Source organism: Dermochelys coriacea, chromosome 3, assembly GCF_009764565.3.
Source record: "Dermochelys coriacea isolate rDerCor1 chromosome 3, rDerCor1.pri.v4, whole genome shotgun sequence".
Lineage (NCBI taxonomy): Eukaryota > Metazoa > Chordata > Testudines > Dermochelyidae > Dermochelys > Dermochelys coriacea.
The window spans coordinates 133,975,188-133,992,940 of record NC_050070.1 but is presented as its reverse complement, the minus strand read 5'-3'; the positions used below and the strand labels follow the sequence as shown (position 1 = coordinate 133,992,940).

Sequence of the window (17,753 nt, the reverse complement as noted above, 5' to 3'; positions counted from 1 at the left end):
AGTTAGGCCAGATTTACATCAGTAAAACAAAGTAAAAATTGTCCCATTGATAGGTTTAATTTAATAATCAAGAGTGAAATTCTCACCCAATAGAAGTCAAGGGACGTTTTGCTACATTCTTTGTCACGAGATGCATAGAATCAGATTCTTTCCAGAGTTTTTAAAAAATATCCATGACTTTTTGACATTTGAGGATTTTTGTATGTGGTGGGTGCCTGTGATAATTAAGCCTATTTTACCGATCATCTTGAGTGCTGCCAAGTTGAACACTAGGCTGCATGAGAGACAAACAGTGCAGGAGCTCAGAAAAGCAGTGACTACATGATGGCACAAAAGATCAGTTTTGTAAACTGGCAATGGGAGCTTTTATTCCTCCAGGGGTGATGAGTTTTTCTTAAAAAAAACAAACAAACAAACAAAAAAAAAAAATACCACACCACATAACTCTTCATAACTGCCCAGTCATTTAGTACAAGCACGGCTATTACTAAAATGGGAAGATAAAGGTAATTTGAGGTTTAAAGCCACTCTCATGACACTTGACTCTTTTTGCCATGTTTTCATTGCTTGCTTTTTTTAACCATTTGTAGCTCATGACTTTTCCTACCAGTTGTCATGATAAAACATGAGTGTGACACCACACCCATGAATGCCTAATGTGAAGTAGATTTTTGTCACCTGGGTGTGCTTTGACAGGAAGAGTATTATATACTCTTTATTCTACAGACCTAGACAGTAGTCCTGAATTTTAAGGAAGTATTTTAGAACTTGATAGTAAATGTGAAAAGTGTGTATGGATAAATGTCTTAAGGGAATCTGGTGTGTCTGATGATCTCTGTCAGTTTGTGAAGCTCTAATAGCTGGTAGAAAGACTAACAGGACTAATCCACTCATATGGGAGTTTCCTATTTGTTGTCTTATGAATCCAGCTCAAAAAATAAGTCAATACTTTTTCTCAAGAAAATAATCCGGTCTAATCTAACAATGTTTTAGTATTGAGATTTTAACAACATTCAATTGCAGTCTGATTTTTAGTTTACAGTACACTGTGCATTTAACAGATATCTCTGCATGTGAAGAAGGTCAGAAAATAGAAAATTACTTTTTTGCAAGACACTTATGAGGAAAAAATGTATTGACGCATATAAAATAATCTTGTGAAAACCTATTTACAGTACTCATTTGAAGCATGTCTTTTAAATGGCTGTTTTCATATAATTAGAAAGGTGGAATGGGGAAGCACTTGATGTACAGGTGACCAACTAGCTGAAGTTTAAAAGCTAAAAGTATTTGAAAATAGAGCCCTGCATGGATACAAAAAGGTGTATCTGCATCTGAGCCGCAAAAATTGTCTATGGATATCTGCAGATTTGCAGGGCTCTAAACAGCTCCACGGTAGGATTGCCAACCCTCCTGGTTTTGCCAGGAGATGCCTGGAATTGGGCTCTATCTCCCAGAGGCTACAGAAGCCAAAGTGGGAGATTTTTAGGCCGCTAAAAGTCCAGCGGCACAACAGGGGTAAGGCATGCTCCTTACCTACCCTGACTCCGTGCCGCTCCCAGAAGCAGCAGGCACGTCTTTGTGGCCCTTGGGAGGGGGGCCAGGGAGTCTCCACGCGCTGCCCCTGTCCTGAGTGCCAATTCCGCAGCTCCCATTGGCCAGAAACTGCAGCCAATGGGAGCTGCGGGTGCGATACCTGCCGGTATGGGCAGCGCACAGAGCCCCCTGGGGCAGCAGGGACATGCCAGCCGCTTCCGGGAGTAGTGCTGGGCCAGGGCAGGCAAGGAGCTTGCCTTAGCCCTGCTGCGCCACTGACCGGGAGCTGCCTGAGGTAAGCACCGCCCAGTCGGAGCCTGCACCCCAAACCCCCAGTCCTGAGCCCCCTCACTCACTCAAACTCCCTCCCATAGCCAGCACCCTGCACTCCCTCTTGCACCCAAAGCCCCTGCCCAAGGCTCAGCCTGGATCCCTCTTCCACACTTTGAACCCCTTGGCCCCAGCTCAGAGCCCGCAACCCCACCCCCGCTCCGCAGTGAAAGTGAGTGAGGGTGGGGGAGAGTGAGCGATGGAGGGAGGGGGGATGGAGTGAGCAGGGCGGGGCCTCGGTGAAGGGGTAGGGCGGCAGGGCAGGGCAAGGGTGTTTGTGTGATTAGAGAGTTGGCAACCCTATCCACAGGTCACTGCGCAGCAGGGACACAGGGCTGTGTCAAACCCCGACCCCCCTTCTCCCCAGAGACATCCTGCCCTGCCTCCTGCTCCACCCTGCCATACCACCTTCCCCGCTCTGGGCAGGGAGGCTACAATTCTGGGTCCTTCTATGCAGCCCTCCCCTGGGATGCTCGGACACCCTTATGCAGTTAGGGCTGCTCTAATGCATGTAGCCATTACTGCTTGCTCGTTTAAAGAACTACCCCACCTTCAAAATGGTGCTTGGTTCACTCCCTTCTGGGAGTTGTAGTTTACCTCTCTCCCTCCCAGCAAGGTGGAGACTAAAACTCCCAGAATGCTGCTGCGTGATTCAGAGAGCCGAATTGGAGCCTGCGGGCTGGGTGACAGCCGCTCTGTTTGGGTGAGTGTAGGCTGCAGAGCCCTGAGCGGATACCAAATTTGTATCCACATGCACACTGCAATCCTCAAAAATGGTCTACGGATACAAAGTAAATACTTGTGGATTTGCAAGGCTCTAAAAATAGATTCCTCGCTGTGTTCGCAGACTGTGAAAGAAGACAGTTGTGCAGCCAGTGCCAATTAAAGATATAAAAGTGTAGAGCATGCAATACTGGACATTTCTATGTATAATAGATAAGTCAAAAGTCAAGGATTTATCAGCATGTTCTATCTGTGCATGAATGCTGACTGTCGACTTTGCTGAATATAGTTTTCTTTGTTATCTTTGGCATCAGAAATTTTCCTCACTTTCTCAAATAATTTATTTGATCAATATTTATTAAATAATCCTTTCCTGCTGTTGCAGAAATAAATGTTAATAGTTTTAATAGTTAACATTTTTCTGTTTTACTGCTTGCATGTTTTGCCATTTGTAATTTTACTTTTCTTATTTCAGCTGAGTTTTCAGCACAAAATTGGGGTCCTTTATTGCAAAGCGGGTCAAAGCACAGAGGAAGAGATGTATAACAATGAGACAGCAGGGCCTGCTTTTGAAGAGTTCCTCGATCTTCTGGGCCAGAGAGTACGGCTAAAAGGGTTTAGTAAATACAGAGCTCAGCTAGATAATAAAAGTAAGTTGTAATTCTAACATGTGGGAGGAGTCTATAATTCTCCAAAGGTAAGCACCTTTTTAAATTCTGGCTCTTGTTCTATACACCTGGTCTTGGGAGTTAACTAGCAAGATTATATTATAATTTAAATTCCCATAGATGCTATATACAGCATACCTTAAATTTGAAAGGTTAATACTCCTTACTGTGACACAATTAGAGAAACCTTTGGTGCTTCAATCTTCTCTTGCTTTGTCGTAGCATCTTTGTGACCTATGTTATGTTTGCAACTATGAAAAAAGAACTATGTTAATATCATCATTGACTCACATTTTACCATATTGGTTCTTAGTCTGAAAAGGAAAAGTGAAAGTTTATATATTGTTGAAGATGAAGTGATGGAAAAGGGACAGCCATTGTTTCATGTTCTCTGTGTGTGTGTATATAAATCTCTCCTCTGTTTTTTCCACCAAATGCATCCGATGAAGTGAGCTGTAGCTCACGAAAGCTTATGCTCTAATAAATTTGTTAGTCTCTAAGGTGCCACAAGTACTCCTTTTCTTTTTGGAAAAGGGACAGTTTTCATCATTTGATGTAGGATTTTGTGGATTAATGTTCATACTCGGAGAAAAACCCAGTATTTTCAACAAGACAAACATTTTGCTGTTCTTCATGTAACATCCAAACACATACCTGATTTCTATGGTGTTTCTGTGGTTTGAGATTTGTTTCTAGCTCCCAAGTTTCATTCTCTATAGATCGCTATAGGTCAACAGTGCAAAAGAATTAGAAATTTATTGCATATATTTGGCTTCTGATAAGTTTCTTTTGTTGCTATTGCTATGTTCGAAATATGGATATCAACCTAGTCTGTGTACAATGGACATGACAGTTCACTCTGCTGAAGCTCACATTGTTGGTGCATTGCTGTTAACATGTTCTGGCTGGATCAGTGCAATCAATTTATAACCATGAACACCTCAATTTGAGTTAGTCAAGATGATGTATGGTCAACAGAACTCGTCTTTTTGTTTGAAGTGGTTTTGATATCGTTTTAACATGAGATCCTGGTGATTTGGTGAAATGTAGAGTAGATCTCTCTACTGCTTACGTTTATTTAATGCTTCGTACTGCTTGGGTTTACTTATTTCTGCTATAATCTACCAAGTGTTAACTTTCAGCCAACCTGACTGTTGAAGTTGGCATGACCTGCAAACAGTTATTGGAATTTACCAATATACTATAGATGACATAACTGGAGCATTTTTCATTAGCATAGTGTATCTTTTTGAAATAATACTGCTGTTACTGCTAGATTTGCAAGGCCGCCACATTTCTTTGGGATTTGCCAGGATAATGTTAATACAAATCTGTTCTTGATGGCATGGTTAGTACATTCTGTTTCAGTGAAAAATGTTATCCATTTCTCTCCTTTGACATTAACATATAGAAATATTGTTAGCATATATATACATACTGGTTAACAGTACTTTGAATCTGGCTTAAGTCTTCTGGGATCAGTACACACATTAGGGAAACAATGACCAACTAGTCTTTTGGATGTTACACAATGAGAGTTTTCAGAGTAGTAGCCGTGTTAGTCTGTAGAGTGTGACTGAAAATCATCAAAATATATGCCGATACAATGTCATCAAATTTAGTGTCTGCAATTTTCTTAGTGCACCCTTATCATGATTTGCTGTGAAAGCAAACAGCTGATACATTTTGCCCCGCGGAGTTTAGTAACATAATTCGGGTATGCTACTAACTGCTGTATGTCGTTGAAGATGATAGTGCAGAAAATATGCTATCATATGTTATGTTGCTGTCTGAAAGGGAGTGAAATCAAGATGACTGACAAACAAGTTGTCTCGGGTTTTATGGTGAATATATTACTCTGGCTTCAGTAGACCGTTGTCTATTTGTGTAATCATATAGTTCTTTTTTGCTGAAAACCAAATGAGTGAATGTCACAGGAGTGCTATGCTTACAGTTAGAATAAACTAATCTTTCCATATTCTACAGACTGAGAGTTTAAAATGCTCTATGATCTGCCTTTTTTTCTATTAGCCACTTTTTCAGTACAGTAACTCCTCGCTTAATGTTGTAATTATGTTCCTGAAAAAATGCTACTATAAGTGAAATGATGTTAAGCGAATCCAATTTCCCCATAAGAATTAATGTAAAAGGATCGGGGGTTAGGTTCCAGGGAAACTTTTTTTCACCTTTGGTTGAGTTGATGAAGTTAGAGGGTGGGATATTTCCCAAGGGATGCCTTACTGCTAAATGATGAACTGTCACTCGTTTGAGCTCTCAAGGGTTAACACAGTGTTGTTAATGTAGCCTCACACTCTACAAGGCAGCACAAATGGAGGGTGGGGAGACAGCATGGCAGAGAGACAGACACACGTGTATGTGAGAAAGAGACATGCATTGCTCCTTTAAGTACGCTGACCCCACTCTAAGTACATTGCCTTTTTAAGTAGATCAGCAAGTTGAGACAGCAGCTGCTGCCAGCAAGCTCCCTCAGTCTGAGCCCTGTCCTGTGTCCCTCCGCTGCTCTGTGGAGATGGCCCGATGAGGTAAAGGAGTGAGGGGAAGGGAGATACCCTGACATTAGCACCCCTGTTCCCCCCCACCTCCCCGCCTTGCTCAGTAACCAGGAGGCTTCTGGGAGCAGCTCCAAGGCAGAGGGCAGGAGCAGCACACGGCAGTGGAGGAAGGGACAGCTGAATTGCCCGGCAATTGATAGCCTGCTGGGAGGCTACTGCACAGGAAACTTAGGGGAGTGAGGAGCTGATCGGGGGGCTGCCGGTCCACCCCGGTTCCAAGCCCCCACCAGCTAGCTGCAACGGGCTGCTCTTCCAGACAAAGCAGGCGGCTGCCAAACAACGTTATCAGGGAGCATTGCCCCACTTTAAACGAGTATGTTCCCTAATTGATCAGTAGCGTATCAACGAAACAGTGTTAACCGGGATGACTTTAAGTGAGGAGTTTCAGAGTAGCAGCCGGGTTAGTCTGTATTCGCAAAAAGAAAAGGAGTACTTGTGGCACCTTAGAGACTAACACATTTATTTGAGCATAAGCTTTCGTTAGCAAAAGTTATGAAAACATGGTGTTTCTAATGGCAACCATTCTGTAATCTTACAGTAGGCACTACCAAGTGCCCATTATAACATCATCTGAGCCAAATTATTTCAACTTGTCCCAAATAAGGGGATCTTAAATTTACAACATAGACTTACTAGTTCATTTCCAAGGTACTAAAAAGTATTAAACTAGATAGGGATGCTATCTTAAGACAACTCGAATTAAAGGTAATGGATCTGCCTCTCTGTAATAAGTAACAGAAGGGAGAAGATGATATTGTAAAACCGTATCCAAAGGTTTAAATGAGATTGTATTTCCTGGGAAGATGCTGAAATAAAGAAGAAAATAACTTAGGCTGAAATTTTGTGCTTATTTAAATAAGAAACTTCAGTGGGAATTGTACTGTATATATTGGCCTCAATCCTGCAAAACTTACATATTAACTTAGTTTTAAGAACGTTAATATGGTATTGAAACACAGGGATTTAAAGTTAAACATGTGCATAAGTATTTTCAGGATTGGGGCCACAGACACAGGCCATTGTATTTTAAGTATAATTCAAAGTTATTAAAATAGTTTTGAAAAATTGAATTAAGTTAATTTTTATTTTCCATTTTAAATCTTTTTCAGGCGATACTAACATGACCTGTTTTAACTATAAGTTTGAAACTTGCCATACAGGTTGTCAACAGTTCAAAGACCCATTTCAGCAAAACATCTAAAATATGCTTCAGTACTTTGCTGAATCTGGGCCTAAAATAGTCAGGTAAAATTGGTTTTGAAACGTAGGTACTAGACAGAACCTAGAATATAACTTGGAGAAAAGGAGAGTGAGTGTGAGGAGACCATTGTGACAAGGTTCGGCCAGATGGCTATAGGAGAGTGATAGAAGGCAGATATATTAGCCCCAGGCTAAGTAAGTTCCTTTTCCCTGGGTAAGGTAACTGGAAAGGTTCCAGAACAATCAGGAACTTTCTGGAGACAATTGACAGGCTGATGAGAACACCTGCAGCCAATCAAGAAGCTGCTAGAATCAGTTAAGGCAGGCTAATCAGGGCACCTGGGTTTTAAAAAGGAGCTCACTTCAGTTTGTGGTGTGCGTGTGAGGAGCTGGGAGCAAGAGGCACTAGGAGCTGAGTGTGAGAACGCGGAATGAGGTGTACAAGCAGTATCAAACACCAGGAGGAAGGTCCTATGGTGAGGATAAAGAAGGTGTTGGGAGGAGGCCATGGGGCAGTAGCCCAGGGAGTTGTAGCTGTCGCACAGCTGTTCCAGGAGGCACTCTAGACAGCTGCATTCCACAGGGCCCTGGACTGGAACCTGGAGTAGAGGGCGGTCCCGGGTTCTCTCCAAATCCTCCCAACTCCTGGTCAGACACAGGAGTCATCAACCTGGACTGTGGGTTCAGAAAAACGGCCAAGCTGAGGGCTGCTGTGAAGCTCCAAGGGGAGCAAATCCACCAATAAGCGCAAGAACCACCAAGGTAGAGCAGGAATTTTGTCACACCATATAATTACAGACAAAGAAATGAGTGAGTATGAAAGATAGAAAAGGATTAATGACAGTGGCTGTGATTCATAAATTCTCTCTACAAGAAAATATTTAAGCACCTGTTTAATGGTTAAGCACATGTGTAGGTACTTCCCTGAATAGGGACTTAAACCAGTGAGAATATTTTATACAGAAACAATAGAATCATAGAAGATTAGGGTTGGAAGAGACCTCAAGAGGTCATCTAGTCCAAACCCCTTGTTCAAATCAGGATCAACACCAACTAAATCATCCCAGCCAGGGCTTTGTCAAGGCCTTAAAAATCTCTATGGATGGAGATTCTATCACCTCCCTAGGAAACCCATTCGAGTGCTTCACCACCTTGCTAGTGAAATAGTTTTTCCTAATATCCAACTAAGACCTCCCCCACTGTAACTTGAGACCATTGCTTCTTGATCTGTCATCTGCCACCACTGATAACTGCTTAGCTCCATCCTCTTTGGAACCCCCCTTCAGGTAGTTGAAGGCTGCTATCAAATCCCCCCTCACTCTTCTGCAGACTAAATAAGCCCAGTTCCCTCAGCCTCTCCTCGTAAGTCATGTGCCTCAGCCCCCTAATAATTTTTGTTGCCCTCATTGCTATTTCATTAATAGCTGTAAACTTAGTTTTTCCTTTTGATGTGTAAAGAGGCCCTCAACTACAGAAGCAATTAGGGAATAGCTGGGTCATGCATTTCCACTAGAAGGTTTAAGAGGTGGTGAAAGATCATTTGAGGAACTAGTGTAAAGGAAAATTCTGTTTTATGCAGAGAGTTGGACTAGACATCCTTAAGGTCTTTCCTTGTCCCATCTATAATTTTATGAAGATACCAGGTCATCTGTTTGAATAATTGTATTCCAAAGAGACATTGTAAACGTCTAACTGGACCTGAACTATCTGTACTCCCCAATGGACTGAAATTTTGCCCTACCACAGAACCTGATACCATACTAACGTGAAGAAGTAGAAGAATTCTTTTGCTGACTCTGCCTCAAAGAATTATTTCACAAGAAAGACATCACCACCCACAGCTACCATATTTCTACTGACAGTCATAAGCAAAAAAGAAGCATCTGACTGGTCACCCACCAGTGAAGAAAACTGCATACTTGATCATTACATCAGGGGTGAAAATCGGCTGGTATGGGCTGGTACAGCATACTGGTAAGAAGCTGGTACCATCCAGCATGCAGCAGATGTTAAAGCGCTGCCGTCACTTTAACGTCACTACCCCTTTTGCCCCCCTCCCCACTCTCCAGCAGCGGTCCTGCCGGTAGGGGCCCTACTGGCAGGGCCGTGAACGTGGGGGGGCAAAAGGGGCAGCTGCCCCAGGGCTGGCAATTTAAATGGTCCTGGGGCTCCCAGCCACTGCCAGCACTACCAGCAGCAGCCAGAGCCCGAGGCCCTTTTAAATTGCCGCCGAGCCCTGGGCGGCGTGGGCCACGCAGCGCAGATGGGCTGGTGGAGGATGCTGACCTCTATCTCCACCCCTTCCACCCAAAGCCCCACTCCTTTCTGGGGCCTGGAGCCAGCCCCTGTACCGGTAAGAGATTAATATTACTTTCACCCCTGCATTGCCTCAGGAAAAAAAATTGACAGTGAAATCCTTAACAAATAATGCATCCATCACAATCTCTCCACTGCTGAAAGGACAGTTATAAAATCCCTGAAATCCAACCACCAAATAGTTGTCAAACAAATTGGGTGCCATCGTAGTCCTTGACTGTGATGGCTACATCAATGAAGCCAACAGACATATATCTGACACAACCTATTATAAAGAACTGAACAAAGACCTTACACCACAATTCATAGAGAAATTTAAGGATATCCTTAAATTCTTCCCTAAAGAACTCCAAGAGCAACTCTACTTCCTCATCCCCCACATACCCACTGCAAGGACCTTCTGTATGCTTCCCAAGATACACAAACAAGGGAACCCAGGCAGACCCATCATATTTGGTCAGGGACTCTTACTGAAGGAGTATCAGAACTCCAAAAAAAACATCCTCAAACCACTCACTGAACAAAGGGGAAATTTCCTCCAGGATGCAACCGACTTCCTCCAGAAAATCTGCAACATCAACAAACTCCCTCAGAACTCCATCCTTGCTACCGTCGATATCACCTCTCAATGCACCAACATCCCTCACCATGATGGAATCACTGCCTACCTCAATTATCTACAAGACAATGGATGCTCAGATATGCATCCCAAATGCATCACCAAACTCATCCATTTCATCTGTATCCATAATAGCATTATATTCAACAACAAACCCTGTCCAAACCATGGGAACAGTTGTGACTACTAGGATGGCTCTCCAATATGCCAATGTCTTCCTGGTCCACTTTGAGGAAGAATTTCTGTAAAAAATGCAATACAGAACTGATATACTTCATGCATCATGTTTTTCATTTTATGGACAGATGACCTAAACTCACTCAGATTTCCACCACAATATCAACAACCACCATCCATCCATCCATCAAACTCATTCTAGAACACTCCTATATCAGCATCAATTTCCTGAACACCGCTATCAGCTTCTACAATGAAATCCTACAGTCTACTATGTGCAAGAAACCCATTATGACATTTCCCAGAGTACAATCTGGACCGTTGAATTGTGGTGTCCTGTCAGTTTTCCAACCTGGGGTACCTTTTACACTGCTTTACTGGTGTACAGCCACTCCTGGCCAGTTAACACACAGCTTCCAGCCTGTAACTTGCTTCCAGCTGCTCAGTATTGAGTCCTACTAGTTAGTCACTCATGAATTGCACTGCAGAAGAACACCAGCAGATTTTCTAGTCCCAGACTTCCCCACAGAAATGTGTGTTTTGCATTGCCCAACACCTTTCTGAACAATGCAAGCTCATATAAAGTCTGTCATTTCATCAATGGAAAATGATATACATCAACTTTATTATCCCAAATGGAGTTTCCCCGCACACTTATTAGATAAACAGTGAAACAAATTTGACTACAGAAAGAAGAGAGATTTTAAGTGACTACAAGTAATGAGGCATAAAGGTCAGATTGATTACAAAAGAAATAAAAGATAAATTGCAAGCTAAATGCCTAACGTAACAAGCAAAGTGAACTTAAAAGCAGAAAGATTTTTCTCTATTAGCTTACAGCCGTTAGTACTGGCTGAAAAACCTCCCAGCCAGGACTCCCTCCACCCCATTCCCATGCCCAACTTCAGTTCTTTGAGAGTCGTTGATGTCATGAGCAGAGATGGAGGAGGAGACTGAGGTCAAACACTTTTTCTCCCCTCTTTTTATAATTCAATTTCTTGTGCTAGAAACATCTTTAAGTCGTCGTAACAAACAGTTTCTCATGGACATGTTTGACCTGTCCTTGTGATGAAATGCAAATTTCTTGTTCACGCCTTCCCCCTGTCAGACAATGATCATTTAACTAAGAAATTGCTTACTTGACTTTGTTTATACCTGTCTGGGAGTGCTGTTACCCAGGGTTATTTGAACTATGGTAACTAGTCTCTGTTTTCCAGGAAATAAATCTGTGGGGGACACAGCACTTTTCTGATAAATAATTGGTGTACACGAATGCTTCCACGCAGAAATCCTTGTTTTTATTGAGTACAAAGCACACATCAAAAATAGCAATAGTCTAGATCACCCCAAATAGATATAGTTACCGAGAGTCAGAGGTGGTGTCAAGTGGCTGCAGCAGTTCTCCAGTGCCCAGCCTTCCTCCTAGCTGCTGGGAAGATTGTCTGTGTCTGCTTGCTCATAATAAATAAATAAATTAAATAAATAAATAAATAAAAATCTAAACTTCTCCAAAGTATGCTCTCACTAAACTCTTTATAGGTTTCTTCAAACAAAGCATGTAACTCATAATGGTCTCAAATAGGCTAACAGTTTCCCTAGAAACAGCAAATAATAATTCATTATTCTACTTACCAGCAAAGTAACTTCAGCAAGAAATTTAAAGACACAGGTGCCCAGGCCAAGGTCACCCTATCCACACTCCCTTCCATTTTCATGAATCTGTTATTTCACTGTATCTATCCTTGTTAGTAACGCTGCAGCTATTGGTTTTGTTCGGTCTGCCAAGCCAAGGCCAGATTCTTTCTTGCTATATGGTGTCCTCACTTCCAGCTTATGGTGGCTAAGTGCACAAGATGGCTGTGGGTTATGTCAAGTCCAATTCTCTTGTAATGGTGCCAGTGAGTCTTTGTCTCTGAAGAACGGGTTTGGGTCTGCCTTTCTAATTCTGGAACATGATACAGCAATGTTATACATAGAAATTTATAACTTTACATAGTGTTGATGCACACATTTTACCAGGGCAATTATGAGCACATTGTGAGTTCAAATGTCACCTCGCAAGGCATACTTTTGTACAAAATTTATCATAGTCTTGTAAACAAGGTGAACATAATGGTGTAGACTGTCACACCCATAAATCACCACACTTAGCTCCACAGATCCAGCAACCACCCCAGATGCATGAAGAAATCTCTGACCTACCAGCCAGGCATTCAGATACCACGGAATATACTCCAAAGAGGAAGTCTGGGATACGTACCTTGAAACGGTTTAAACAGTTTTCACTGAACAAATACACTTCACCAGCGAAGTGGGTTGCATTATGGAACAGGCCATCCTAATTCCCTGAGAGAAACTGCTTCAATACAGAAAAACAAACAAACACAAAAAATACTGACAGCACTCTCCTATTTGACACCTCCCATGCCACACTGGAACCCACATGGGGTATCATCAAGCCAATTACAACCTATACTTGATGGGGGACCACATCCTGAAAGGAATCTTTCCCCAAACCCCTCTTTTGGCCTTCAAACAACTCTCCAAGCTCATCAGAAACAAGCTTCCTGCCAACCAGGACACACCAACTCAAAGTGGCACCAGACCCTGCAGAACAGATGCAAAATGTGCAGACATATCTCCATTGCTTAACACCTCCCACAATACACCTTTCAAGATCCCTGGGTCCTACACTAGTCTATCACAACACGTGGAATACCTTATCCAGAGCACCAAATGCCTCAACAGCAAATTTGTGGGAGAAATCAGACAATCACTATATTCTCAAATGAACTCTCACAGAAAAATAAGACAGTTACACCCTGTCATCTATGGGCAATGCTTTTCATAAAACGAGCGCTCCATATCTGACTTCTGTCCTCATCCTCAAAGATGACCTGCACCACACCTTCAAAAGACAAGCCTGGGAGCTTAAATTCATAACTCTGCTAGGCATCAAAAATCATGCACTCAAGAAATACTCATTTTATGTATTCTGTAACCCACTAACTGTCCTTTTTCCTATGACTGCAGAGATGTTAATTGCCCAGTTCATTTTGAATGGTTTCTTGTAACGTGTTAAATACTTATGCTGAAGAATCTGTTCCATTTTGTATTTAGTTGTGATGCTCAGATGCTTTCCCCAACCTGAAGAAAAGCTTTGTGGATCTCAAAAGCTTGTCGCTTACCAACAGAAGTTGGTCCAATAAAAAATATTACCTCAGCCGCCTTGTCTCTCTCATTGTAAGGTAAAGTTAGAGAAGAGGGATACAATTGGTTAATTTGCTACTACAGTAATGATTCTGAGACCCAAGATGTATTACAAAATGTTGCAAATTAAAAGCCATGATATTCAATCTCAAACTGGACTTTGGTTCATTTTACATTGTAACTTACCACATATACTCGTTCATAAGCCAAATATTTTTGGTAAAAAAGTGATGCATCAAAGAGTGGGGGTTGTCTTATAAACAGGTCTACCCCAAATTTTGATTTTAAACTCTATGAAATCATTTAATTGAATATCTAATTCGTTGTCATTTTGTTAACCTGGAGCGTCTGCAGACACGGAACCCCTCAGTTCCCTGTGGGAACAGTGAACTGCAACCACAGGGAGCTGAGGGGCTCCATGCCTGCAGACGCTCCAGGTAAACAAAACTTCCCAACCCGCCAGCAGCTTACCCTGAAAGGCTGGGAGCCAAAGTTTGCCAACCCATTTATTGATGTCAATACTGCAGCCTTTTAAAGTTGTAAAGGCTTTGGTTAGTGGACTAGATTGGCTTGAAAGGAATACTAAAAGAGCTGTGCTGCAGATCTGCATGACATTTGACCTATGCATTTCACAAAATGCTATGCCTTACAAGCCAATCAGAAAAATACAATGAACGATAGTACTATAGCACTGGTGTCAGTCCACTACTGTGTAATTTGATCTCTTCATGAATTTCTACCAATGGACCTTCTAAGTCTCGAGCCAATATGAAAATATAATGTGCAGAATCAATGGAATCTCTAATAAAATTGAAATAGTCTGTTATCCCCACAGACATTCCAATCTACAGGGCTGCTTTGAAATAAAGAACAATAATAATTTGACAGTGATAAAGCAGGTGACATTCCTATATAAAGTCCTACAAAAATCTATGACTACAATAAAAATCTATTTGCATACTAATATTTAAAATGAACAACTGTGAAATCAAAAGAAAAAGGTCTGCTTATCACAGTGTTCAAACTTAAAGTTGTTGAATATGCAGAAGCAAACAATTACGCCACTGCTCGTGAATTCTGTATCAATGAGAAGCAAGTAAGAGAATGGTGAAAAAATAAAACACTAAAAGATATGCCAAGAAACAAGAAAAAATGTCCAGTGTGGTGCGCTTCATTTTCTGAGCTGGAGAAAGATCTCAATAATTGGGTTGTTGAATGTTGACAAAATGGGTACATTGTCCCTAGAACTGGAATTCGTATGAATGCTCTGCAAATGTCAAAAGATAACAAATACAAGTCAGTAAAGCCATCAATGTTTGTTGCATCAGTGGGTTGGTGTACTCGCTTCATGAACAGTCATAGTCTCTGTCTTTGTCAGCGAACAAAGATAGCGCAAAAGCTGCCGAGAGATCTGGAAGAAAATAATCGAACCTTTCCAAAGGTTTATTTTAAAATATCAAAAGGAATATGCATTTGAACTGTCACAAATAGGAAATATGGATGAAACACGGATGACATTTGATCTCCCGAGCAACAGAACAGTAACCAGTGTTGGTGAAAAAAGTTTTAATTAAAACCACTGGCCATGGGAAAAAATCCATTTTACGGTGGTTTTATCGTGTTTGGCAAATGGATCAGAGTTCCCTCCTGTTGTTTTTAAAAGAAAAACCTTGCCTAAAAATATGAAATTTCCTGCTGGTGTCATCGTACGTGCACACAAAAAGGGATGGATGGATGAAAGTGGGACTACTGAATGGCTGGAAAAAGTGTGGAATAAGAGACCAGGAGCACTTTTCAAGAAACCTGGTATGTTTGTTTGGAACATGTTCAGAGCACACAAGACAGATGAGGTGAAAAATGTGGCCAAAAATATGAAAACTACTTTGGCTGTAATACCTGGAGGCTTAACTTCAGTTCTACAACCACTTGATGTCTGCCTGAACAAACCCTTTAAAGAGAGGCTACACAAAATGTGGTCTGAATAGATGTGCTCAGGCATGGCAAAGTTGACAAAAGGCGGGAATCTTATGAAGCCCGATATCAATCTGGTCACCCAGTGGATGAAGGGCACATGGGTGTCCATTTCCTTGGAAATGATAGAAAAATCATTTTGGAAATGCTGTATCAGCAATGCACTCAATGGCTCAGAAGATGATGCCATATTTGATGATGACACAACAGAGACTGATGATAAGGAATACGAGTCTGAAGATGACACTGCTGACATTTACGATGACAATACAGATACAGCTGTGACGGAAACAGAGTTTAATGAACTGTTTGAATCAGAGACTGATTCAGACTTTGAAGGATTTTAGACTTTTTAAAGTCTCATATTGTTCTCAGTTACTTGTTTTAAATATCCATTTACTGATTTTAAATATTGACTGTAATTTTAAAAGTGAATACATATTTATTCAGTTATTAGAACAGGTTTTTTGTTATATTACATTGAAATAATTCTAGCAAAACTTTTGAGTGTTTCTTGTGACGCCAGCTTTTAAAATGTAGCAGGGGTTGGCAAACTTTGGCTCCCAGCCCGTCAGGGTAAGCCACTGGTGGGTCGGGACGTTTTGTTTACTTGGGGTATCTGCAAGCACAGAGCCCCTCATCTCCCAGTGACTGTGGTTTGCCATTCCCAGCCAATGGGAGCTGCAGGAAGTGGCGCCACTTCCCGCAGCTCCCATTGGCTGGGAACGGCAGACCGTGGCCACTAGGAGGTGAGGGGCTCCGTGCCTGTGAATGCTCAAGGTAAACAAAAAGTCCCGACCCGCCAGCGGCTTACCCTGATGGGGTGGGAGCCAAAGTTTGCCAACCCCTGAAATATAGGGTTGGCTTATGAAAGGGTCATACAGTTTACACTATTTTTACGTATCCATCTTGGGGGAGGGGGGAGGTCGGCTTATGAATGAATGGGCTAATGAACGAGTATATACGGTAGTTATAATTGTGAGTTTTCATAATGTACCATGAAATAGAATGTAGTTTTGTTTTGTTTTTAAAGTCTCTCAATTGCAGCATTTGTTAAGTATGATAGATAGAAAAATGCTGTCAATATTTTCTGTAGATTAATGTATGGCATAGCCAAGTGCCAATTAAGGAGTTTGTTCTATAAATTTAAAATTGTGAAGTATTTGTAAGTACAATCTATGATTGTTGTTGTTTAGGAGAAAGTACTTTGTGGGCCATGGTTTGTGTGTTGAAAAATGAAATGTTTGACCATGTTTTCAAAAAAATAGGAATACATTTTGAACCTGTTGCTGGAAATTAGCTAATTTCATATTTAGGTAACTAAATATGTGGCTTGATTTTTTCAAAAGACAGGGAGAACCTGCAGTGGCCACTGTCTTCAAAATTAGGTCACCCAAACCCCAGTCTTGCAAGGAGCTCAATCTGGACAGCTTCTGGCAAGACCCCCGAACCCTATTTATGCCTTAATATGGATTTAGGGGCAGATCTTCAGGTGGTGAAAACTGTCATAGTGTCATTGAAATCCATTTAGCCTACAATTAGGAATCTAAATAGGAAATTTGATCCATAATATGTAACGAGTGGTGTCTTAAAAGCAATGTGAATGTTCTGTTTTACTGACCCTCTTTTTATAATGAAATTTATTTTCAGCTGATTCAACAGGAACTCATTCCCTTTATACCACCTATAAAGATTATGAATTAATGTTTCATGTATCAACTATGCTGCCATACATGCCCAGTAATAGGCAACAGGTATGTTTTCTTAACTCACATTTTTAAAGTAATATGTGGAGTTAAATTTAGGAGTGAAAAAAGTTTTTGTTTTTGCTTGAAATTATATTTCTGCTGTACAAAAATATTAATAGTTTATGCAAATTGTGAAAATTATTTGAAATCATGTTTACACAAATCTTATTAAAGCATTAAATACTCAGAGATGTTGTTTTAATTTATCTGCATAATTCAGGAACTTATCCTGACTCTTCCATTGCATGCCAGTATTAAACAGTATTGACATCTGTGGAGATTTAGAAAAATGTTTCAAACTTAAAACTGGACTAAAATCCATCATGTGGTTAAAATATGTAATGTTTTTAAATGATCCTAAGTAATCTTTATTTTTCATTTCAGTCTTCAAACCTTCTCTTACTGTACTATTTTAATAATAAATGCCTAAAAACCTATAAGGCATCTGCTTGTAGAGACAGAAAGCTGTTCAACAAATTTATTTTATGTCTGGAAAATGCTCATTGTTCATATTACAGTTCAGAAACTCTTAGAGCATTAAGGATGGCTAAAAAACACAGCATCCAAAGTGTGTGGAACCTTGAATAAGGTTATGTCTGTCTTTGCCTGTACTAGATACTGAATCATTAAGAATAAGTATTTTTTATGAATAAGTTGAAAAGCACATTTGGTATAGTATATC

The 17,753-nt window shown here is 41.0% G+C and overlaps 1 protein-coding gene across 18 annotated transcripts in view; it reads left to right on the top strand.

The window, feature by feature from the left end:
* Nucleotides 1-17,753, top strand: part of SIPA1L2 (signal induced proliferation associated 1 like 2) — a 260,821-nt gene that overhangs the window by 147,080 nt on the left and 95,988 nt on the right. For all 18 annotated transcript variants that reach the window (XM_043511364.1, XM_043511368.1, XM_043511365.1 and 15 more), the window contains 2 exons: nucleotides 3,065-3,239; nucleotides 16,974-17,077. In XM_043511364.1, the coding sequence (XP_043367299.1) occupies nucleotides 3,065-3,239; nucleotides 16,974-17,077 (279 nt within the window). The remainder of the gene's footprint in view (nucleotides 1-3,064; nucleotides 3,240-16,973; nucleotides 17,078-17,753) is intronic.